We start from the raw sequence: 23436 nt of genomic DNA, 5'->3' as shown, positions 1-23436 counted from the left end.
CATACTGCAGTAGACATATGGGCGAGGCCTAGACCAGAGATAGTCTACGAGAGAATTAGGAGGATGGATCTGAAGGAGTTCTCGGGGACTACTGACCCGATGATAGTTGAAGGATGGATTAAGTCTATCGAGATAATTTTTGCATTCATGGAGCTACACGATGCAGACAGGGTTAGGTGTGCCACATTCTTTTTGACCGAAGACGCCAGATTGTGGTGGGAGAGTGCATCTGTGTCATGAACCTGTAAACAATGACTTGGGATGGATTTAAGGAGGTCTTCTACTTCAAGTACTTCACTGAGGAACTACAATCCAAACTGAACAGGGAGTTCATGACGCTGCAACAAGGAGACAGTAACGTTGCAGATTTTGTCAAGAAGTTTGAGAGGGAGTGTGACTTTGTGCCCCTAATTGCAAATGATGCCCGGGAGAAATTGGGGCAATTTATGGATGGTTTGTGTCCGATCTTTTGCCGTGATGTGAGAGTTGATGGTCCTACTACCTATTTCGTGGCTGTGTCGAGAGCCTTGGCGGCAGAACAGGATCAAAGATACATTGAGAACGACAGACAGGACAAGAGACCACATCAGGCACCATAGCAGCAGTTTAAGAGGCCTTTCCAGGGGCAGCAGGGGAAGAGGCCGTTTCAAGGACTGCCGAAAGGAAAAGGTTCTATCCCACAAAAAAGGGCTCCTCAGAAGCCTGGTGAGTATCCAGTGTGCCCTAAGTGCAACCGCCATCATATGGGGCAATTTCTATGGGGTTCAGGCAAGTGCTTCAAGTGTGGAGCCATTGACCATATGCTGAAGGACTGTCCGCAGTGGAGGCAGCCGACCCAGGGGAGAGTGTTCGCCATGCATGCTCAGGAGGCGAAGACATGACTTTGCTGACTAGAAATATTTTCATAAAGAGAGTCGCCACGAAGGCCTTGACCTTGATAGATTCTGGGGCCACTCACTCTTTTATCTCTAAGACGTTCGATAATCATTTGGACATCAAGTCCATTGGACGCGAAGTGAGCTATTCAGTGACAGTCCCATCAAGGGAAGAATTATCAGCTTCCAACGTGGTCAAGGACATAGATCTTGAACTACATGGACATCTAGTCTACACTGAACTTATTGTGTTGTCGATGCAAGAATTCGATATCATCTTGGGAATGGACTGGCTGACGAAGAACATAGTTCATATTGACTTTTAGAAAAGTTCAGTTTTGGTAAGGTCGTTGGGCATGGAGCAATTTCTCTTTGAGCCGTATAGATGGAGGAGTTTCCCTTGCATGATCTCTTCCATGCAGGCACGGAGACTTATTCACAAGGGGTATCAGGCTTTCTTGGCCAGTATTATTTCCGCACCTGACGTACCGACTCCATCGATATCTGATGTAACGGTAGTCAGATATTTTCCTGACGTTTTTCTCGATGACATCACAGTCCTTCCACGAGAGAGATGTGGAGTTCGCTATTGATCTTGTGCCAGGCACTGTGCCAATATATAAGGCACGGTACCGTCTAGCTCCAGCTGAGATGTTAGAACTCAAACAACAGATTCAGGAGCTTCTAGACAAGGAATTTATTCACCCTAGTTTCTCACCTTGGGGCGCACCAGTGCTCTTTGTAAAGAATAAATATGGGATCATGAGGTTGTGTATTGATTACCGAGAACTGAACAAGGTAACAATCAAGAATAAATACCCACTACCAAGGATCGAGGACATATTTGATATGTTACAGGGAGCTGCAATGTTCTCTAAGATTGATCTAAGATCAGGGTATCATCAGCTGAAGGTAAAAGATGCAGATGTTCATATGACAACCTTCAAAACTAGATATGGGCACTACGAGTTCTTTGTGATGCCGTTGGACTGACGAATGCTCCAGAAATTTTTATGGACCTCATGAACCGAGTATTTAATCCCTATCTAGATCAGTTCGTCATAGTGTTCATTGACGACATTCTTATCTACTCAAAGAGCCATGAAGGGCACAGTCAACATTTGGGTACAGTGTTGCAGGTTTTGCAGAGCCACTAGTTGTTTGCGAAATTCAGTAAGTGTGAATTCTGGTTGGAGAAATTAGCATTTTTGGGTCTTATAATATCAATCAGTGGTATTGAGGTGGATCTAGATAAGGTGGCAGCAGTTAAAGAATTGGTTGAACCGAAGAACGCGTCAGAGATCCGCAGTTTCCTAGGCCTGGCAGGCTACTACAGGAAGTTTATTCAGCGGTTTTCCTGGATCGCAGTGCCACTCACTTCATTGACTAAAAATAATGCTAAATTTGTATGGAGTGAAGAGTGTCGGAAGAGCTTCGATACTTTGAAGCAAGCTCTTGTTTCAGCGCCAGTTTTAGCCATACCATCGGGGTAAGGTTATTTTGTGTTTTACACCGATGCTTTTAAGCTCGGGTTAGGCACATTATTAATGCAACATGGTCAGGTTATAGCATATGCCTCCAGACAGTTAAAAGTGCATGAGAAGAACTATCTGATCCATGATCTCGAGTTAGCTGCTGTTGTCTTTGCGTTGAAGATATATAGAAATTATTTGTACAACGAGAAATGGAAGATATTTACGGATCACAAGAGTCTCAAGTATTTCTTCACCCAAAGAGAGCTGAATATGAGGCAAAGACTGTGGTTGTAGTTGGTAAAAGACTACGATTGCGAAATTAGCTACCATCCAAGGAAAGCTAATGTTGTGGCAGATGCTTTGAGCAGAAAAGTAGCAGTCGTAGCACAGCTGTCAACGCGAAGATCTCTTCAGTCAGAAATTCAGAGGTTTGGCCTAGAGAATTATCCTAAGGACAGAGCTCCTAAACTATCTAATCTGATAGTCTAGTCTTCTTTGCTATACCTAATCCGTAGTTGTCAGCCTTCGGATGAGCAGTTATAGAAGTGGAGACTGAAGGATGAGGCCAAGGGCAATGTACTCTACATTGTGTCTGATGGCATTGTAAGATATAGGGGAAGGATGTGGGTGCCTAGTGTTGATTCGATCAGAGAGGATATTTTGACAGAGGCACATACATCTCCGTATTCTATCCACCCAAGAAGTGCCAAGATGTACAAGGATTTGCAGGTACTGTTTTGGTGGCCAAGTATGAAGCGTGACATCCGTCGATTTGTGTCTGAATGTCTCACTTGTCAGCAAGTGAAAGCAGAGCATCAGATGCCAGCAGGAATGCTTAAGCCGCTCTCTATCCCTGAGTGGAAATGGGAGAACATCGCCATGGATTTCGTTGTTGGTTTTTCAAGGTCAGTCAGAGCATCCAATGCCATTTGGGTTACAGTGGACCGACTTACTAAGTCAGCGCATTTCTTACCGGTGAAGACGACTTTTTCCATGACTCAGTATCCAGAGCTCTATATCTGGGAGATAGTTCGGTTGCACGGGATCCCAGTTTTTATTGTGTCCGACAGAGACCCGAGGTTTACATCGTCCTTTTGGAAGAGTTTACATGTAGCCATGTGGACGAAGTTTCTATTTAGTACAGGATTCCACCCTTAGAGAGATGGCAGTCTAAGCGAGTGATTCAGATTTTGGAGGACTTGTTGAGAGCTTGTGTGATCGATTTCCATGGGAATTGAGAATCAAAGCTACCTCTAGTGGAGTTTACCTACAACAACAGTTTCCAATCATCTATAGGTATGGCTCCCTACGAGGCACTGTATTGGAGGAAGTGCAGATCGCTGATTAATTGGGATGAAGTCGGTGAGAGATCATAACTTAGTCCAGAGATTGTTCAGCGGACTGCAGATGTGGTGGTCAAGATTCGAGACAGGATGAAGACTGCCCAGAATCGTCAAAAAAGTTAAGCTGATAAGAGGAGAAGAGATCTTGAATTTGTCGTAGGTGACCACGTCTTCGTGAAGATAACACCTATGAAGGGTGTTATGAGGTCTGGGAAGAGAGGCAAGCTCAGTACAAGATTTATTAGACCGTTCGGATACTTGACAGAATTGGGACTCTAGCTTATCGTGTAGCCCTACCGTCGAATCTGGTCGGGGTACACAACGTGTTCCACGTCTCGATGCTGAGGAAGTATCTAGCAAACCCTTCGCATGTTTTGTGCTATGAGCCGTTGCAGCTTGCTCCGGACCTGTTGTATGAGGAAAGACCTGTCTAAGTCCTAAACAAGCAGGAGTGGAAGCTTCGGAACAAGGTGACCAAGCTGTTCATGGTCCGGTGGCTGAATCAATCAGTAGAGGAGGCTACTTGGGAGGCCGAGGCGACATGAGGAATCGCTACCCGGAACTGTTTGGTAAGACTTAATTTTGAGGACAAAATTTATTTAAGTAGGAGAGGAATTGTATAGCCCAAAATCAGAATACATAAAACTATGTATTTATTTAATTGTTAACTTATTTATTTAAATTAAAATGATTTTAACGATGCATTATTTATGAATTTGCATTATTTTAAATTATTTATGATTTTCTGATACGCGTTAAAATGTTTTCTTGAGTTTCATGTTTCAGGCGATTATTTGATACAGGATCGAGGAAAAGAGACCGGCGACGATTTTGAAAATTTTAAAATGTGGTATTTTATTTTAAGTCAAGAAAATGGCATTTTAAATGATTTATTGGCTTTAGTATTTTAAGAGCCTAATTTAATTATTAGGTGGTTTTACGAATTTTTTAAACTTTTAAAGATTTTTCACTTGTGTATTTTATTTTAAATTAAGATATTTTAGAAAAGCTAGTGCGGGGTTAGCATTTTAATTAACATTTTTATTAGCATGTTAATTGGGTAATTAGGAAATATTTCCCCCTAATTATATTAAAACACACACGCAGACACTTTAACACACACTCAACTACACGACACACACAAACACATTTTTCCTTCACTTTCATTTAAATTTTTGAGAGCAAAAGACTTAGGGTTCTAAGAGCTTCAGCAGCCGCCCCTTTCTCTTCAAATATTTCCAGCAATTCACGTTGATTTTTTTGCAAGAAATCGAGCCACAAATCATTCCGGATCAACCCTCGCACCTTCCCCGCTTTGGTGTCGTCGATTAGAATTTTTACGGATCAAATGCATGTATATTCTATTTTTTCTGCATCGATCTCGTTATATTATGTGTTGTGATTTTTATTATGCGTGAAAATCCATGTATATTGTGAAAATTTTGAGCAAAAACGTTTGAAACAATTTTTAGATCAGAAAATTTTAGATTTTAAAATGTGTTTCCTGTCATTTCGATTTCTGTGAAAAATTGGTTGTTTTTATGGAAAGGTTTTCAACATATAAAACGTAATACTTTTTGATACCTTCGTTTTGACAGTAAATTCGTAATTTTTGGAAAATAAATGAGTGAGTTATGATTGTTTTTGTGGGACTGCTCAAACTATGATTTTCCGAAAAATGCGTTCTTGACGTGTTCTTGAAGATTATTGTTGCAGGCTTCATTGGGGACCGTTGGATGATCGCTGCAGCATTTAGATATATTGAGTATGAGGTTGTGATGAGTTTTTGTGCTTCGTTTTGTGTCGATAGGAATTTGGTTTCATTAGAAGTTGTAGGGATCGTGTTGGTGTCAAAATGTCATGTTCATGAGTTGTGTTGCATTCCATGTCGTTCTTCGTTGTTTCGGGGCGTTTTTGTGAGTTGAATCATTGTCATAGTGTTTTAGGATGAGTCTTGAGGTGTCAGTTCGAGTCGATACGGCGTAGCTTTGAGTTTAAATCAAGTTTGACCTGTTGGGGTCAAATGGACGCGGAACTTGCACCGCAGCGCCCTTGCGGAGCGCCACAGCGCTCGACACTCGCATGTCGGAGCGTTGCGCGCTTCCTGGAGGCGTCGCAGTGCAGAGCCTAGCGCATAGGCGCTAGGCAGCGCTGCAAGGCCCAGCGCCTAGGTGCTTGATCATGATTTTTAAAACGCTATTTAGGCTCATGTCTTCTATGTTTTGGGAAATGTTCACACATCATTTTAGGATTTGCTTCGGGGGTCGTTATCATGTTTATTACGATGAATAAACGAGGTCAAGTCCCGAGTGATTTAGAATGTCATAAAAAATTTGTCATTTCAGGTGGAGAGCACACGACTAATATGTCTAAGCTATGGAAAAATTAATTGCCTGTAATCATGCTAGTATGTACCTCAGTGACCCCAAGCGAGACACAATGAATCCATAAACGCCATGTAAGTATGTTCCATGTGCAAAAGAAAAATATTTTATGTTTTTGAGGTATGCTAAATGTCTTGTGACCAATTATGAACGAGTTTGGAAATCGGTGAACGTGGCCGTGGACCTCTACACCCCGATAAAGCATGACCGGGTTTAGATCAGGATTAGAAAGCGGTAAAGCATGACCAGGGACCAATCCACCCGGTAAAGCATGACCGAGGATCTCATGTATGCGGTAGTGGATCTTCCCTACCAGCCCAGTACTATGGTTTAGTCTGATCAGGCACATTTATGTATGCGTCTCTTACTTTCAAACGTATCTCTACGAAAAATGATGAAGTTTATGCATGTTAAAGTATGTATGATGCAAGCATGTTTATGAAAACTTTTATGATGATGGCTCGTCTGAGTTTATGTTATTACGTTCAAGTTTAAGTATGTACGTTCTACTTTAAAGATGCATGTTGTTTTATTATGTATTACTTGTTATTCTCAGTTTATACGTGTTGATTTTTTAGACTCACTAGATTTGATCGATGCAGGTGAAGATGAGTATGAGGAGAAGAGAGGTGGGGACCAATGAGCCAGCTTGGACTGTGCAGGTGGCTAAACCCGAGGACCGCCCATGTTTTAAGAATTTATGAATGTTAATTCAAATACTCTAATCTTTACGAGATTTTTTACGTTGTTTAAACGTTTACCTTTTTGCAAACTTTGTTGGTAATTGTTTTTTCAAACATTTTTAGACGAGCATTTTATTTTAACGCAGTTTGAAATATTATTATTTATTTAAGAAAATTTTTATTTTTCCGCAAATTTCAAATAGTTTAAAAGTACGGTAGGTTACACTATTAGTTGGCGTTCTCTAAAGCTTCATTTAGGCGAGATAACTGATCAGTTCGGCTTCTGATCAGTTACAATATCATGCCCACTACGATAAACTATTAGTAATAAAATAACAAGTTTTGTTAACTTCAAAATCAAGATTGCGAACATGAAATGTTCCAATAGCTATATAGTCAACTGATAATCATTCTGATATGCCATTAGTTAAAAGCGTAGCCAACAACTGACAAATTGTAGATAAACAAACTGTAACTTGTACTGGGAGTGTCGCACATTAGAATGCCATAGCTTATTATTGCCAGAAGGATGTTGGCAAATTCAGAAAGGAGATATCAATGGATATGAGTCATCTAACGCACTAAATGGGCAATTGGAAGCAAATCATATAAATAGCCATGGAGTTCAGCTGAGACAAGTACTTTTGCACAAATATTCTGAGTGAAATTTGAATTCTAGTATTCAAGTTCAGTTACGATATTCATATAGAATATCTCACAGTTAACAGAGATATTTCATAAACTTTTAGACTATCATCTTAGCTAAAGCACTAGCACATTACATTGTTGTATTTGATTCTTAAGCTCAGTTGTGTTAAGAAAAGAAAATTAGTTGTATACTGATAAATTGTAAAGATACTAAGATTTTCAGTTTGGTAATGTTTAAGACAAAATTGATGTAGGTTGTTACAACGTTTGTATTTAATCAAAGTCTTTTAGTGAAAATCATATCCTTGTGATAGAAGGGGTGACGTAGGAGCATTTGAAGTTTCCGAACATTCATAAAATATTTATGTTCTTTACGTTAGTTATTCGTTGAGTATTCAATCTATCAGTTGGTTTATTTCCGCACTGAAACTAGTTAACTGACTGATGTCGACAATAAGATTCTTGGATTCAGTTTATCACTAAACTGATTCACCTTTATCGAAAAAAGTCAAATATCTTAAAGTGTTTATTCAACCCTCCTAAACACTTCGACCTGTCAAACCGATCCTAACACACACGAAGCCTACGTATCAAAAACTCATGAAAACTTGAAGAATCATGCATAGAAAAATTTAAACATGCAAATAATTTTGATTTAAATCCTTCGTACAGTAAAATGTTTCTCATGCATATTTATCATCAAATAATAGTATATGACAAGATTGATGCATCAAGAAGTGTTTAGAACATGTCTTTGCCTATAAATGCTCGAATAAACGAATATGGACGCGAGGGAACGTGGAGAATGAATGTGAAATGATTGCTAAACGTTTTCCTTGTAAAGAACTTGGGAAAATTCAACAAAATATGCAGGTAGGTGTGGAGAAGGGGTGGTGACTGATTAGAAGTCAAGAACCCTAGATTTCTCCCACTTTCTTTTGTGTGTGTGTGTGTATGTGCGTGCGGTGTGTGTGCGCGAGCGTGAGTTTTAACCCCCATTTTTTTTAAAAAAAATTGCAAATTAATTAAATACTAGGTAAAAAATTTAATTAAGACATAAAATAATAAAAATATTAAACATCATGATCAAGAATTAAATCTCCTAATTTTTTAAATTTGCTAATAAGATGCTTAAAATCTTTTAATTCACCTAAAAATTTAAATTTAACTTTAAAATATTAAAATTCATAAATCATTTATATTAAATAATTTCTTGGATTAAAATAAAAATATAACATTTAATTTTTGGTCATTAATCGTCTTCGATCTCCTATCTTCGGCCAAACATTGAATATTCGCCTAAAAAAATTCAACTCATGAGTGAGCAGCAAGGTTGGCTAGTAGAGTAAATTCGGCTTAGTCGTAGAAAATGGCCATTATAGTAAAACCAGCTTAGTCATAGAAAATTTCCAGCAATGCGAATATGACAGAACATTTCCAAACGGAGATATAATTGTATCCAACGTTCATATTGTTCTTTGAAGCCATAAACACAACACTTAGTCAAATAATGAAATTGATAAATTAACAACACAACAAGTTTGTAGAACATTCTTCCTTGTCAAGCATAAGTGAAACATCATTTGAAGAAAACACTCACACAAAAGCGAGATAAGTTTCATACAATAACTTAGTGAGAGTCTTTACATACAGACATGAAAGAATGTGTAACTCTGTAATGGTTTGGTGCAAATGTGCGTCTATCTAGAAATTTTGAGTTGGTGAGAAGTGCTAGCCAAAGTGGATTTGTACAAAGAATTTTATGAGCCAAAGTTTTCTATTGAATTCTTTCCTACAACCGGAGGAGAAAGATACTGTAGGATCTCGGTTTTCTCGTACTCACACGCAGCGGAAGTTTTAAAATTTTTATTTTATTTTGACAGTCAAAATATTTGTTTGAGCACTCGTATGGTTTATAAATTAAATATACATATGATGTTTATACTTTTACTTTTGGTGAAAGATTCACAAGGCTCCAACTATTCCGGAATTAGCGGAAATAGCTCTTGTTGTAAATATAACGTACGTTCTTCAAATCTTCTTCCTTAAATCTCCTAATCCGGTCCACGACTGGATTACTTGTTCCTCTTCTAACTCACACTAGAAAGTATAGAAGATCTTTTCATAGAGATAGAACACTAAAAACCAGCACAACTCTCAAACTTTGAGTGGCCAAATTTTTCTTGTTTCTGAGAAAAGATTTTCGAAAGCTTCTTTGAAAAATTGGGAAGGACCGAAAATTTCATCAATCTTGCCCAAGGAATTAATTAACGAGAGCAGCACATCTTTTTCTTTTTAAAAACTCTCGGATGCTCTTTTCAAAATAAGAAGCAAAATCCTTATTATTCTTTCTCCAAGATTTTCGGTCATCCCTTATCTCCACCAAGGAAATACATTTATTAGTCCAACTAATGGTCATTTCCTTAATTAATCACATTATTAGGTAATTAGATTTCAACAAATATATGACTCTCAAAATTAGCACACCCATAATCATGCAATATTATTTTCTTTGTGTGCAAGTTTTTTTAATTATGGTATCATGAATATTTTCATATTACATAAATCAATACCATATTTAATAAAAATTTAATGGGCTATATTTTAATTCATTAAAATATAATTTAATTATTAAAGCTAATTTGAACTTTAATAAATTAACATAATGGGCTTATACTCTTACAAGCCCATGATCCATGCTCCCATTACATTAATCTCATCATAATCCCGATCGGTGATCAAATATGATCGATGTGACAATTTCAACTTATTTGTTATACCAGTATTTTTGTGACCCTCAATGGTCCAGGGATACAGCTAGCCGTGGGTTCACAACTCTTTGTGATTCAGGACAATTTTCTTTATTCGGGCTTACCCTTATTTGCCACATTCCATGCACCAACATTTGATCATGAGAATGTCAGAACTCATTTTTGATTGCACCTATCGGATCATGGTAAGAGCGTCTAGTAGCATCACCCCATGATCCCCTAGGTATCACTTATAGTGCCTGCAAGATCCAGTCGATTATGATTAGCGTAGAGTATGGTCCCTTCATCTCATATATCCCGATGGAATCTGCAACCATTGGTTCGTCGAGGGTTGCATATTAATTCGATAACTATGTGATAACTATAATAGTGGCATCACGTGTACTATTTGAGAACTGCTTCTCTAACGTACATCTCATACTCTGGCTAGAGATTTCATGCACTATTATTACATCAGATCACATAGGATATCCACACCCGTAGGTGAGCGGTGAATCCCCGACTACAATGCATTGGCTCCAATATGTGTTGCAACTGTACCCAACCTCGCCACCTGATGACTCTCCCGGAGGCGGTAAACGAGTCAAAACACAGCCCTATAGAGCCTCAGTGTTGTCCTGGATCGTAAGGACTAATGGTGTACAATCATAACCACGGACTTATCCTCTCGATGAATGATAACCACTTGGAAAGTCTGAGGAAGGGTTGTTCGGTATAATCATCATATGACTACCCATCTGCATGTTTGGACATCTCCATGCCCTTACCAAGAAACGCAGTACACAAGATCACAGATGCTAGTCTCGATCTCAAGCGACCTTTATCCATGTTTTAGGCGGCTGAATCGACTAGGAACGAATTTAGAATATGCAGTGTTTACAAATGAGTTTCAACATCGAATTACGATTCATTTGTATTAAAGCATAATTAAGGACTTTATATATGCTGATTGCATGGGCATACAGATAAAGTATAATGAAAGCATTAAAAGTTAAATTATATTAAAATAAAGATTGTTTATTTTACTTGAGTCAATAAATTACCTAGCCAACCGTTGGCTTGCAGGGAATCTACTCTAACAATCTCACACTTGCCCTAGAGCCAACTACCCTTAACTTTAATCTCATTGCTTCGCGATGCTTCTGAAACAATGGTCCTGGCAAGGGCTATGTAAGTGGATCAACAACATTATCTGCAGAGGAGACTCTTTTGACTGATATGTCTCCTCTTTCCACAATCCTCTTATGATATGGAACTTTCTCAGTAGATGTTTGGATCGCTGATAAGACCTTGGTTTCTTTGCTTGCGCAATGGCACAAATGTTGTTGCAGTACAACGGGACTGGATCAACTCCATTAGTAATAACGTCCAACACTTGGACAAAATTCCTCATCCAAACTGTCTCTTTGGCTGCATCAAATGCAACAATGTATTCAGCTTCAGTGGTGGAATCTGCAACAGTGTCTTGCTTGGAACTTTTCCAAGAGACAGTCGCACCATTTAGCATGAAAACAAACCAGAGGTCACTTTCGAATAATCTACATCACATTGGAAGTTAGAATCAGTTTAGCCTTCCAATTTCAATTCTCCCCCCATAGACCATGAACAAATTCTAAGTCCTTCTCAAGTACTTAAGAATATCTTTCACGGCCTTCCAATGCATTGGACCAGGGTTCGCCTAAGCAACATCAGGATGTGTCGATATCATACCATACATGATACTACCAATAGCCGACGCATATGGAATACGTGTCATCATCTCTATCTCTACATCAGTTTTGGGACACATAGCTTTAGATAGAGTAACACCATGACACATTGGTAAGTATCCTCTCTTGGACTCTTCCATAGAGAATCGCTTCATAATGGTATCGATATAAGTGACTTGAGTGAGTCCTAGCATCCTTTTTTATCTATTTCTATAGATTTGTATTGTCAATACATAGGATGCTTCACCCATGTCTTTCATGGAGAATTTACTTGCTAACCATACTTTATTCGATTGCAGTAATCCTATATCATTCTCAATGAGTAGGATGTCATCAACATAAAGTACTAGGAATGTCACTGCACTCCCATTAACTTTCTTGTACATGCACGGTTCCTCAAGATTCTTAGCAAAGCCAAACTCTTTGATAGTGCTATCAAATCCGAGGTTCCAACTCCTTGACGCATGTTTGAGACCATATATTGATCTATGAATTTTGCATATCTTATGCTCACTTCCTACTGATAATACATTCCCATCCACCCCAAGCTTTCTTTTGTAGATCCATTTGCATCCTATGGAAACGATTCCCTCAGGTGGATCCACTAATCTCTAGGATTTTTTTGAATACATAGAGTCCATTTCGGACTACATGGCTTCAAGCCATTTGGATGAATCAGTATCATATATTGCTTCTTTGAAATTCATTGGATCACATCCAACACACTGCTCATCATGGCTTTGTTCATGAAGAAGCGTATGTCTTGCAGGTGGTCTAATAACCCTATCAGACTTTCTAGGTGCTTGTACTTCGACTACTGGTTCTTGGGAAATGTGTTCAACTTCTATAGTTGATGGAGTATCTTGAATTTCTTCAAGTTCTATCATCTTGACTTTTCTATCTAATAGAAATTCCTTTTCCAAAAAGGATACATTTCTTGAAACAAACACTTTTGCTTCATTGGGATGATAGAAAAAATATACAACAGAATTCTTTGGATATCCTACAAAGTAGCACAAAGTGGATCTACTATCCAATTTGTTTCCCACTGTCTGTTTCACGTAAGCAGGACATTGCCATATTCTCATGTAAGAATATTTGGAAGTTTTTCCCGTCCATATCTCATATGGCGTTTTATCCACTGCTTTAGTATGGATATTATTCAACAACATTGCCGCAGTGGCAAAAACCCCAAAACGATATAGGCAATTCAGTGAATCCCATCATAGATCGAACCATGTCCATCAAGGTTCGATTTCGACGTTCAGAAACACCATTCAATTGTGGTGTTACTGGCGGAGTCCACTGTGAGAGTATCTCATTCTCTTTTAGATAACCCAAAAATTCAGCACTTAAGTATTCTTCACCTCGATCAGATCGAAGTATCTTAATACTTCTTTCTAGCTGTTTTTTTACTTCAGATCTGAATTCTTTGAACTTTTCAAATGCTTCAGATTTGTTTTTCATCAAATAAACATACCCATATCTTGAATGGTCATCAGTAAAGGTAATGAAATAGGAATGCCCAGATATTGCGCTAACATTTAGCGGGCCACAAACGTCTGTGTGGATCAAATCCAGTAGACCATGCGCACGTTCCACGTTTCCATTGAATGGAGTCTTTGTCATTTTTCCTTTTACACAGGATTTACATGTAAGTAGAGAATTTATGTCTGACAAGTCAAACATGTCTTCTCTCACTAGTTTGTGCATCCTTCTTTGGGAAATGTGACATAGTCTAGCGTGCCATATTTGTGTGGATTTGGATCATCTAACTTACTTTTGTTTGTTGTTGAAATCATGTTTTATTGTACATTCACTTATTATTTCTAGAAAATTTCTGTCACATCTAATTCCTTATGTCCGGACTTCTTGCAGTGAAATAAATATGTTCTGACTTATCGAGCTTTGTAGGCCATTTTAAATGTCCTTCAGAGTTTGCCTCTTATTATGTTCGTTTTTCTTGTGAGGGGCAGAACAATTCTTTCCCTTATCTTGTGGGTCATTTTTCGTCTGACGAGAGGCCCATTGGAAAAACAATAGTTCTGGGTTTTATGGTGATCTCATAAGTTATAAGCATATTGACTAGCTCTTCAAGGCTATCATCTATCTTATTCAAATTGAAGTTCACTATAACCCCGTCAAATGAGGAAGAGAAAGACAACAAATTCATGTTATCTAGTAACTCGTTACGAATCACATATTCCAGGTCCACCACATTCTCAATAAGCCCAGTCATATGTACACAACGCTCATGGGCCAAAGCCCTGTCTTGCATGCGTGTAGTCATTAGCTCCTTGAAAGTGGTGTACATAGTTTCATGCACCATGCAACTCTTGCACGTACATTCGAATGTCAGCAACATTCAAAATTTCCTCAAACTGTCCCTACAGTTTATTTGACATAGAAGCGAGCATGTTACACTTTAACTTGCATACTATGGTTCTACCATCTTGCATGCTTTGTCAGTTCAGCAGGACTGACAATAGTGTGTATGTCATTTTCTCTGAATTCAGAATAATTTTCCCAACCAGTCTTCAAAATTAGATTCGGTTAGCTTGTTAATAAAAAAAATTGGATTATGTGACGAAATCAAAAATTTATTGATATGGAAATAGAATAATGGTTGATGATTATTTTAAAATAATTTTAAGATATAAAATATGGATTTTATTTTATAAATCTCCCTCCCACTATTTTGATATTTCCACCACCCTCTTATGAAAAAGGGAAATCGTATTTCCTTAGTGGGCGCGTAGAGTCCAATTAGTCAATTATAATCCCGAATAATATCAGCCAATTATAATTTCCAAAAGGTAGAATCAAATTGCATCCATATGCAACCTCCGCGTGTTTTGCCTCACTTTTATTAAGGACCCATTAATATGACGCCGTTTATTTTCATGTGTTAAACTGACCCATCAATATTGAATTGTAGTAGACGGTCGCCATGAGTTCTCCCAATAATATAAGCCGAAGTCATGGGAGTTCCACTCAATTCACATCATATGTCCAGTGGAAGTCACAGCTTTCCGGTGTCCAGGCCTCCCCAATAATATGAGCCGAACACTGTCCACGGGTAGCGATCACCATGCAACCACGATTGATGGAAGGCAAGAAAAAATTAAACTCTTTTAATATGCAACCATCGACGAACCAATGGTTGCAGATTCGATCGGGATATATGAGATGAAGGGACCGTACTCTACGCTAATCATAATCGACTGGATCTTGCAGGCACTATCAGTGCTACCTAGGGGATCATGGGGCGATGCTACTAGACACTCTTACCATGATCCGATGGGTGCAATCAGAAATGAGTTCTGGCATTCTCATGATCAAATATTGGTGCATGGAATGGGGCAAATAAGGGTAATCCCGAATAAAAGAAATTGTCCTGAATCACAAAGAATTGTGAACCCACGACTAGCTGTATCCCTGGACCATTGAGGGTCACACAAGTACTGGTTTACACTTTTCCGTTGAGATAATATATTCAATGAGTTGAATTTATAAGAAATAAGTTTGATATGATCAATCGATAAGCTTATAAATAAAGCTTATAGAAATTTTGAGAGCATGACTGCTAAAATAGTCAAAGTAGTACATCTGCCTTATTTAGACATTGGTGATCTCGAAATTAAATTGTGTATCATAATAACAAATAAGTTGAAATTGTCACATCGATCATATTTGATCACCGATCGGGATTATGATGAGATTAATGTAATGTGAGCATGGATCATGGGCTTGTAAGAGTATAAGCCCATTATGCTAATTTATTAAAGTTCAAATTAGCTTTAATAATTATATTTTAATGAATTAAAATTTAACTCATTTAGTTTTTATTAAATATGGTATTGATTTATGTAATATGAAAATATTCATTATACCATAATTAAAAAAACTTGCACACAAAGAAAATAGAGTAGGTCTCTTGTGAGACCGTCTCACGGATCTTAATCCGTGAGACGGGTCAATCCATCTCTCACAATTGACCCGGTTTGTTTAAATTAGGATCTTTCTCAATTTTTCCCTCAATTTATATAGCAGTGCCCGTTTGCTTAAATTTCTCAATTAAATATTAATCAAACCAGGATCTTTCTCTCCACTCTTCACTATTGTGACCGACGTCTCTCCTTCTCGCTCCCGATTGAAAAATCCCACAAGATTTAGCAATTGGTTTCCAACGGTTCTCGATATATTCTGGGCGATTGTACATGGAATCAACGTTTCTATCCCCTCAAAGTGTCGTTGAAATCTTCGCATTGCCGGTTATTTTTTTCCTTTAATTTGATTCTGGATTTTTTCTTCAAATTTGTTTGTGTGTTTTGGTAATTTTCCTTCATTTATTGTTTTCTGGGTTTCATGGACTACTCAACAACTGGGATGAGGATTCTTGTATCTATTCTATTAAATTCTGTAATTGAGAATGAATTTTGTACAGGGGAGCTCCTAGCCAGGGTTCTTTATCAAGGGAGTAGCAAACCTAAAAAAAGTGTAAGAAAATTGTTGAGAAATATTCATAATAAAGCTGCTGCAAAAGAGATTTTTGAATATATTTCTTACAATTCCCATGCCACATTCATATTTCGCTCGCATAAGTTGAGCCAGCACTTGGCCAAGGTAAGTAATCTTTGAATACATTGCTTCTTTTTTATGTTTATTTTTAAATTACAGTTAAAAAATATTGTTATTGAAGTATCCATCAATAAGTTGGTGTAACTGTAATGGAGAATAACAGCATAGAGCTAGTTTCTTGCAAGGTAAATTACTGGGGAAAAAAGATTAAAAAATAACATTGCATAATTCCTTCTAATGTATTTTTGCATTGTGGTTAAACTTGTAATTGTGTATAGTATCAATTAATCCCAATATATTTCAGCAGCTTTAATGAAATTTTTCTGTAAATTCTGATATCTATTCTCCTTGATAGTGTACTGCTTCCAAAATGCAGTTGGTATCATTATATTTAGCATTTGTTTCAACATGTTCATCATATGAGGTTGAGAATTTGTTGAATTTGTCGTGCAACAATCTTAGGGTTGTCCTATATTTCCTTGTTTCGACCAATTTGACGACTACAATCTACAATGGAGAATGAAGCTCAAACTGGTATTGAGGAAGGTAATTATTTTTTTTAAGTTAACGATACCATGACTTATCTATGTAAACATATTACTTTATATTGAGAAGGTGGTAATTTACTTGTTAATTTCTAAATGACATAACCAAAATGTTTGAAATTATTACTTTTCATTAAAAAGTGTAATTTCTCCATACCAACTCCTATAAATTTCTATACCTACTGTATAGATTATATGACATTTTATTTTCTATTTTGATGTAATTTAATTTTAATCTGTTTTTGTAGGTCAAAATTTAAATTCAATTGTCATTGTTTGTATCGATGAAGATGATATAGAAATTAATCAAGGTAAGATTAATATGATTTGATTACCTACATTTTAATCATTTTGAAATTTTTGTGATCTTTATTTGTTTGCATATGAACTTTTTTAATTTCTTATAGATAAAACACCGGATGCAGTAGCTATCATTGAACAAAATGTACCTGTACCAGCCAATGAGGGTAAAGTTTCTAAATATCGTGAAAAGTATTAGTTTTTTCTCCAAAGGGTTAGGTTTTTACCCAAAAAGTATTACTTGTTTCTGAAATATTTGCAGAAGACACTATGGATTGTGTTGATGTATCTGGTTTTCTTGTTGGTATGACAAGAGAAACAATTGATGATATGCATCAGTTGTACTGTAAACATGCTCGTGCACTAGGTTTTAGTGTCCGTAAATCAACCACTAGATGCTATAGCAATGAAGTTGTGGTAGAGAAATATTTTGTATGTTCTTGTGCTGGAGTAAAGAACTCAGGAAATGCAGATATCTTCAGTGATGCATCATCATCTAGAAAAAGATCAAATTCTTGTCTTACACGAACAGGATGTAAGGCTTCTTTGAGGGTGAAACTGAATGACGACGGTGTTTATGAAGTCCTAAGTCACGTGATGGAACACAATCATCCATTCACTAGAACAGAGTGAGGCCACCTTCACCGTTCAGAAAAAACAATTACAAAGGAGAAGGGTAAAGCTATTGAGGATATGATCACTTCTGGTATGAGATCAAGTGATTCTTTCCGTTATATGGTACAAGATGCAAGGGGGGAAGAAAATGTTGGTCATACCATGAAAGACCACATGAATTTTGTGAACCGTATGAAGATGAATGCGATAGAAGGTGGTGATGCACAGACGGTAATTGAAATGTTGCAAGAAGAAGATACTAAAGAGGAGGACTTTTATTTCAAAGTCAAATTAGATGATGAAGGAAGATTGTGTAATGTGTATTGGAGGGATTCGATGATGAAAGAAGATTATAGGATATATGGTGATGTCATGGTCTTTGACACGACATATCGCACTAATAAGTATAATCTGATATGTTCTCCATTCATTGGTATCAATAATCATTGGAATAATGCGATGTTTGGTTGTGCATTCTTAGCTAATGAGAAATATGAATCGTTTCAATGGTTGTTTGAAGTTTTTAAGAAATCAATGGGAGGAAAATGTCCAATCACTTTGTTCACTGACCAAGATCAAGCAATTGCAACTGCAATAGAGAAGGTATATAAATATTGAAATGTAGTTTACTGTTTTTTTAGATAATTGTCATAGTTTCTTTCTTATTTTGCATGTGAAACTTTTAAGAGATAATTTAAAACCTTGAAAGAGTTTATTTGTTGCTTCTGTGATGGTGCAGATTATTGGCTGCCCTTTGTTGTTATACATAATCCAATATTTAGTAAGTACTGAAATTATGTACATTATCAATGTTTGATGCAGGTTTTCCCACAAACAAGGCATAGGCTGTGCTTATGGCACCTTCAACAAAATGCTGTCAGTAGATTTGCACAATTGAAAAGTGAGAATTCCTTTAAAGTGGCCTTTAAGAAATGCTTGTCAGGTTGTGCTAATGAAAATGAATTTGAAAGCTGCTGGAAATCCATGATTTCAGAATATAATTTAGAAGATCATTCTTGGTTTTGTCGCTTGTATGGATTGAGGGAAAAATGGTGTACTGCTTTAAGCAAGGATTTTTTTTTCTGCTGGTATTCTTTCTTCACAAAGAAGTGAAAGCACAAATCATGCCATTGGATTTAATGCAAAGAAAAGCACCAGTTTAGCTGAATTTTATGGTATTTTGAAGGCAACAATAAAGCATTGGAGGATCAAAGAACAAAATAATGAATTCCAAGTGCTCAAAGTCGGTTCCCGAATCCGTCCTACCAATGACTGGGATGTTGAAGCATGCTTCTGAGGTATATACACTAACACTTTTCAGAGAATTTGAGTCTGAGTTTCTGAAATCAATTTCTACTTGTTCTACTATTGTTTTGGTTGAAGATAGTATGATGGTTTATGACGTTTCATCTCATGATGCCAATGCATGTACCCATCGTGTTGTGTTTGATTGTCTTAGAAATATGATCACGTGCTCTTGCAAGAAATTTGAGGAGTGTGGTTTCCTATGCTATCATTGTTTAAGGGTCCTGCACATAAATTCTGTTGTTAGTATACCAGAATTTATATTCAAAAAAGATGGACCAAGTTTGCCAAATCTGAAATATGGGATAGGTTAAACAGTAGAATTGAGAGATCAGAGAAGGCTGAGGACTGCATTCCTTGGCATCATGAAATGGCACGCAAGTATTATAATTTGGTGTTGAAATCCCAAGGAAATGAGGAAGCAAGAAGAATTGTTGAGGAAGGATACAACAGAGATACATTATATGTCGATGCTTTGATGACTTCATTGTCTTCCACCGAGCAATCAGAGACTTCTGTTCATTCATATTCATCTAATGTTGTTCGAGATCCTGCTCGTTCTATTACAAAAGGAAGAAGTCAAAGGATAAAAGGACATTTCCATAAAAAGAAGAAGAAGAGAACTGTTGAATCAAATTTAATTCCAGCAAAGGAATTTGGTTCCAAAACTCCAAATGTTCATTTATTTTAGTGTATTTTTATTATTTGAATTCTGAAATTTGGATATTGTTTAATTTTGGGATATAAACTACTTCATTTTTAAATTGTAATTCTTGATATTTTATTAGTTCTTAAAGATATGCTTGTTCCAGTAATGGTACAACGAAAAAAACTTATTGATTATGGTCCCTCATGCAAAGTCTGACTTTTCCAGACATTTAGTCAAGTATTCGAATGAATTGAGTTTAATTACTGCTCTTTTGTTAATGTAATAATGCATTTGTTTTGATTTTAAGCTATGTTTTCTTTCAAGTTTTCAAAAACATGATTGTTTTGCTTTATATATACATCAAATTCTACATCACGTTTGATTGACCGTTTTTATATATACATCAAATTTTAGAATGACCGTTTTTTTATATATACAAATTCTACATCACGTTTGAAAAACGGTCATAATTCAGAATGTCACCTCTTAAATTTCAATTCTAGAGATATGTTAATTTATATATACATCTGACATAGTGTTTTACATAGAAGACGAGAAATGTAGAAGCAAAGAGGGTAAGCAACTCAGCATAACTTCTATTTTTATGTTTGCACATTAGGAAGGAGTTTTAAACTGGGGATAATAGGATCTACAGAAAACACAAACTGCAGCAAAATAAAATGTATTTGCAGCACATTCACAAATCAGTTTTCCTTAGAAGGTTGATTTTGTTCACCAAACAAGTCAAAATTCAGAATGTCGCCTCTTAAATGGCTAAAAAGTTAAAAATATCACAACCCAATATGTTGCAAAATGTTTTGTTTCTTTTTCTTCTTGATCTCTGCTGCATCTCTCTTTAAGGCCATTTTTTCAGCTTTCTTCTTGTAGAAATCAAACACTTTACTCAAAACATCGGATCTCAATTCATTTACCTCACTAAGCACAATGGTTGTACATATTTCAGCTCTAATACCACGTCTTATATCAGCCTACAATAAGTCAAACAAAAAATCAATTATAACTTTAAGATTAAAAGAAGAAAGTTAGTTAATACACCATAAGTCAAATTACCATACCTTGAACAAATTTGGAGATGAGTATACTACACCTTCAAAATACTTCATGTGATGCATCAGGTATACACCACTATCAACGTCCCTCTTTTTTGTTTTCCAATTGAAGGCCACATTTTCAATCTCATATTTCAAAATTCCATCAGCTCCTTTAACATAATTGTTTGCTTTCAAGAACATAACCATTTCATTATACTACAAATTGAAAAACAGGAAATAAGACTGTATCATTTAAAAAAAATAATAATAATAATGCATCACATCAAAATAATGAAATTCAAGTATTTTAGGCAGTATACCACTATGTGTGCAGACTGAAAGAAGGAATTTTCAGATTCATCATACTTCCAATTGTCTAGATACTGAATTTTTTGTTCACGAAAGTTGATAACAACTGCAGCGACATGGTTATTGAAACGAAATGGCAGAAAAATCTACATTTTCAAAATAAAGATAATTGTTAGTGAAATATTATTATTTAATAGCAATAAATTTCGAATAAAATCTAAAACAAGAATAATAAATATTTCCACGGTTTCTTACCATCTCAACCAAGCTCAAATCATAACTATTTTGGCTCAACCAATCATTCCAACAACTCCTCATACCAATTTTAGCAATGTCGACATCATGATCCACATAAACAAGCTTTTCCAAAGAATCAAAAACAATTCAGATTTCAACAACACTAATAACAATTCTAAAAAAAAAAAGAAACACATGATAAATTTAAATCTTACACTTTGGGTGAGGTTGAAGCAAAAACGTTTGTGTTTCTTTTCAATTGCTTCTTCATCATTGATTGATAGAGACCATGCATCAATGACGGAAAAAAATATTTCGTTCAATGGACTCAATGATAAGATGTTCTCTTTTGAAACAGTACAAATACGTCCACAACGAAACAGCATCTCCCTGAAAATTGAAAATATATAAAAAAATTAGAATACTTTTTGCACAAAAAATGATACGTTTTTCACAAAAAGTAATACTTTGCATAAAATACTCGAATTATAGATTCATTAATAACTTACTCTTTACTCAATGTGTCGTCAACAAATAGACAATAATCAACCAATTCTTTCTGTTGTCGATCAAAACCAGACAGGACATTTTTGTTGCTATTTATGAATTTTGAAAGATATCCAATCTCTTCATTATTAATCCAAAAATCATCTGATCCAACATCAGATGAATTTGCTCCAACCCCTTCATTATAAAATCCATTGTCAGTTTCCTCCTCCCCAACACCATTTCCATTTTCAGCTTCAGCAACTTGTCCTTGATCCGGTGTCAGGAGATCAAATGTGGGCATCCCTTCAGTCAACTTTTTAACAATTTCAAATTTTTCAACTACTTCATCAACATATTTCTGAACTCTAGGATCAGAAAAGAAGTTTTGACTATCTGACAAAACATGTGATTGAGAACTTCCAACATTCTTCTTTTCCATTGTCTTCATTTGTTTCAACAAATTCATCATGTGATAGTCTGAAACCACTGAAATGTCCCTCTTCAGCAAAAGCAAAGTCTCATGTACTTCCTAAAGTTGTACAAGAAATAAATTGATTAATAATCAAGGAACGTAAAGAAAAGCATGCAGTAATAAAACATGAAAAATATCTTACATCTTTAGCAATCTTTCGGATCTCAAAATTATCAAGTTTGTCGGCAGGAAGCTTATATTTAATGAATCTGGATCCAGAATCATTAAATCCATCAGAAACCAATGGAATTTCATTCATTTCCTCCACCAAAACACTTGAGCGATGTTCTTTTTCCTCCACCGTTGTCTTACCATTCAAACTGACAGGGTATGTGCCAATAACCCATTCTCCTTGCCCGTATTCCCCTGCAGCTGACTCTTCTTTGATTCTTATGCGAATCCTCTCATTGGTCCAATGTTGAATGAGAGGTAAAGTACATCGTTCAGCAATGCCATGCCACTTCAGCTTGTGGAAATATAAAATTTGTAAAAGTAAAACACAACCATTCACATTCTTCTGAAGTGGATTGATATTGTACTTGTGCACACCGTTACAAAGCTTTTTCAAGACATACGTACACCAGTCGTAATCTGAAATCCTCTCCACCTGAACCAATGATTTCACAACACCGAAACTGACCAAACGATTTGAACTAGGATTTAAAAATGAACACAAACTGTAAAGGATGAAAAATCTCTTAAAATCATCCCCTCCATCTGTCAACCTTGTCTGAATAACATCCTTCAACGAGCTCAATGGTGACCGGGCATGTATACCATAATCATCCTTTAGTTTCACCAACAAATCTAAATGCTCATTACGTCCCAACTTCAAAACATCAATTCCATTACTCCGTGGCAATAAGAAGACATCATGAACATCATCCGCAGTGACAACAAAGCTTCTGTTGTTGTCAATTTTCAACATTCGGCTGGCTCCATTAAAATTTTTAATCAACCATTTCAACATTTTTAGGGTAGGACGTGATAGACA

General features: G+C 36.5%; 3 protein-coding genes across 13 annotated transcripts; 2 read left to right on the top strand and 1 right to left on the bottom strand.

Annotated features, from left to right (window-relative positions):
- The first annotated feature begins 743 nt into the window (after positions 1-743).
- On the top strand, positions 744-1201 carry LOC140820586 (uncharacterized). The gene is made up of 2 exons (XM_073180880.1): positions 744-768; positions 810-1201. Exons 1-2 carry the CDS (start codon positions 744-746, stop codon positions 1199-1201), a joined length of 417 nt encoding a protein of 138 aa, XP_073036981.1.
- A 14615-nt stretch (positions 1202-15816) lies between these two features.
- Positions 15817-20015, top strand: LOC140820593 (protein FAR1-RELATED SEQUENCE 5-like). 11 transcript variants are annotated; one of them, XM_073180896.1, is made up of 7 exons: positions 15817-17015; positions 17263-17325; positions 17422-17481; positions 17577-18532; positions 18752-18830; positions 19116-19227; positions 19553-20015. In XM_073180896.1, the coding sequence occupies exons 4-6, from the start codon at positions 18008-18010 to the stop codon at positions 19151-19153; spliced, it is 642 nt and encodes a 213-aa protein (XP_073036997.1). In that variant the 5' UTR covers positions 15817-17015; positions 17263-17325; positions 17422-17481; positions 17577-18007; the 3' UTR covers positions 19154-19227; positions 19553-20015. The 11 variants fall into 10 exon arrangements, with proteins under 11 accessions (XP_073036997.1, XP_073036998.1, XP_073037001.1 ...); XM_073180897.1 differs by having other exon boundaries at positions 19544-20015; XM_073180900.1 differs by lacking the exons at positions 19116-19227; positions 19553-20015 and having other exon boundaries at positions 15817-16162; positions 16336-16388; positions 16932-17015; positions 18752-19109.
- Positions 20016-20534: 519 nt separating this feature from the next.
- Positions 20535-23434, bottom strand: LOC140820589 (uncharacterized). The gene is made up of 7 exons (XM_073180884.1): positions 22585-23434; positions 21991-22499; positions 21697-21871; positions 21500-21604; positions 21256-21390; positions 20960-21151; positions 20535-20872 (listed from the first exon to the last, which is right to left on the bottom strand). Exons 1-7 carry the CDS (start codon positions 23410-23412, stop codon positions 20675-20677), a joined length of 2142 nt encoding a protein of 713 aa, XP_073036985.1. The 5' UTR covers positions 23413-23434; the 3' UTR covers positions 20535-20674.
- Between the last annotated feature and the right edge of the window lie 2 nt (positions 23435-23436).

Source organism: Primulina eburnea, unplaced genomic scaffold, assembly GCF_022965805.1.
Source record: "Primulina eburnea isolate SZY01 unplaced genomic scaffold, ASM2296580v1 ctg1251_ERROPOS2800000+, whole genome shotgun sequence".
NCBI classification, from domain to species: domain Eukaryota; kingdom Viridiplantae; phylum Streptophyta; class Magnoliopsida; order Lamiales; family Gesneriaceae; genus Primulina; species Primulina eburnea.
Note: the sequence above shows the minus strand (reverse complement) of the source record. Positions and strands in the feature narration are given on the sequence as shown.

Coding starts and splice junctions, on each gene's coding strand:
- LOC140820586 (XM_073180880.1), top strand. CDS start 744: ATGGGGCAATTTCTATGGGGTTCAG. Junction 769..809: donor GCAATTTCTATGGGGTTCAG/GCAAGTGCTTCA, acceptor CATATGCTGAAG/GACTGTCCGCAGTGGAGGCA.
- LOC140820593 (XM_073180894.1), top strand. CDS start 18,008: ATGATCACTTCTGGTATGAGATCAAGTGATTCTTTCCGTTATATGGTA. Junction 18,533..18,751: donor TTGCAACTGCAATAGAGAAG/GTATATAAATAT, acceptor TGTTTGATGCAG/GTTTTCCCACAAACAAGGCA.
- LOC140820589 (XM_073180884.1), bottom strand. CDS start 23,412: ATGTTGAAATGGTTGATTAAAAATTTTAATGGAGCCAGCCGAATGTTG. Junction 21,605..21,696: donor GCTTCAACCTCACCCAAAGT/GTAAGATTTAAA, acceptor TCTTTGGAAAAG/CTTGTTTATGTGGATCATGA. Junction 21,391..21,499: donor ATTTGAGCTTGGTTGAGATG/GTAAGAAACCGT, acceptor TTGAAAATGTAG/ATTTTTCTGCCATTTCGTTT.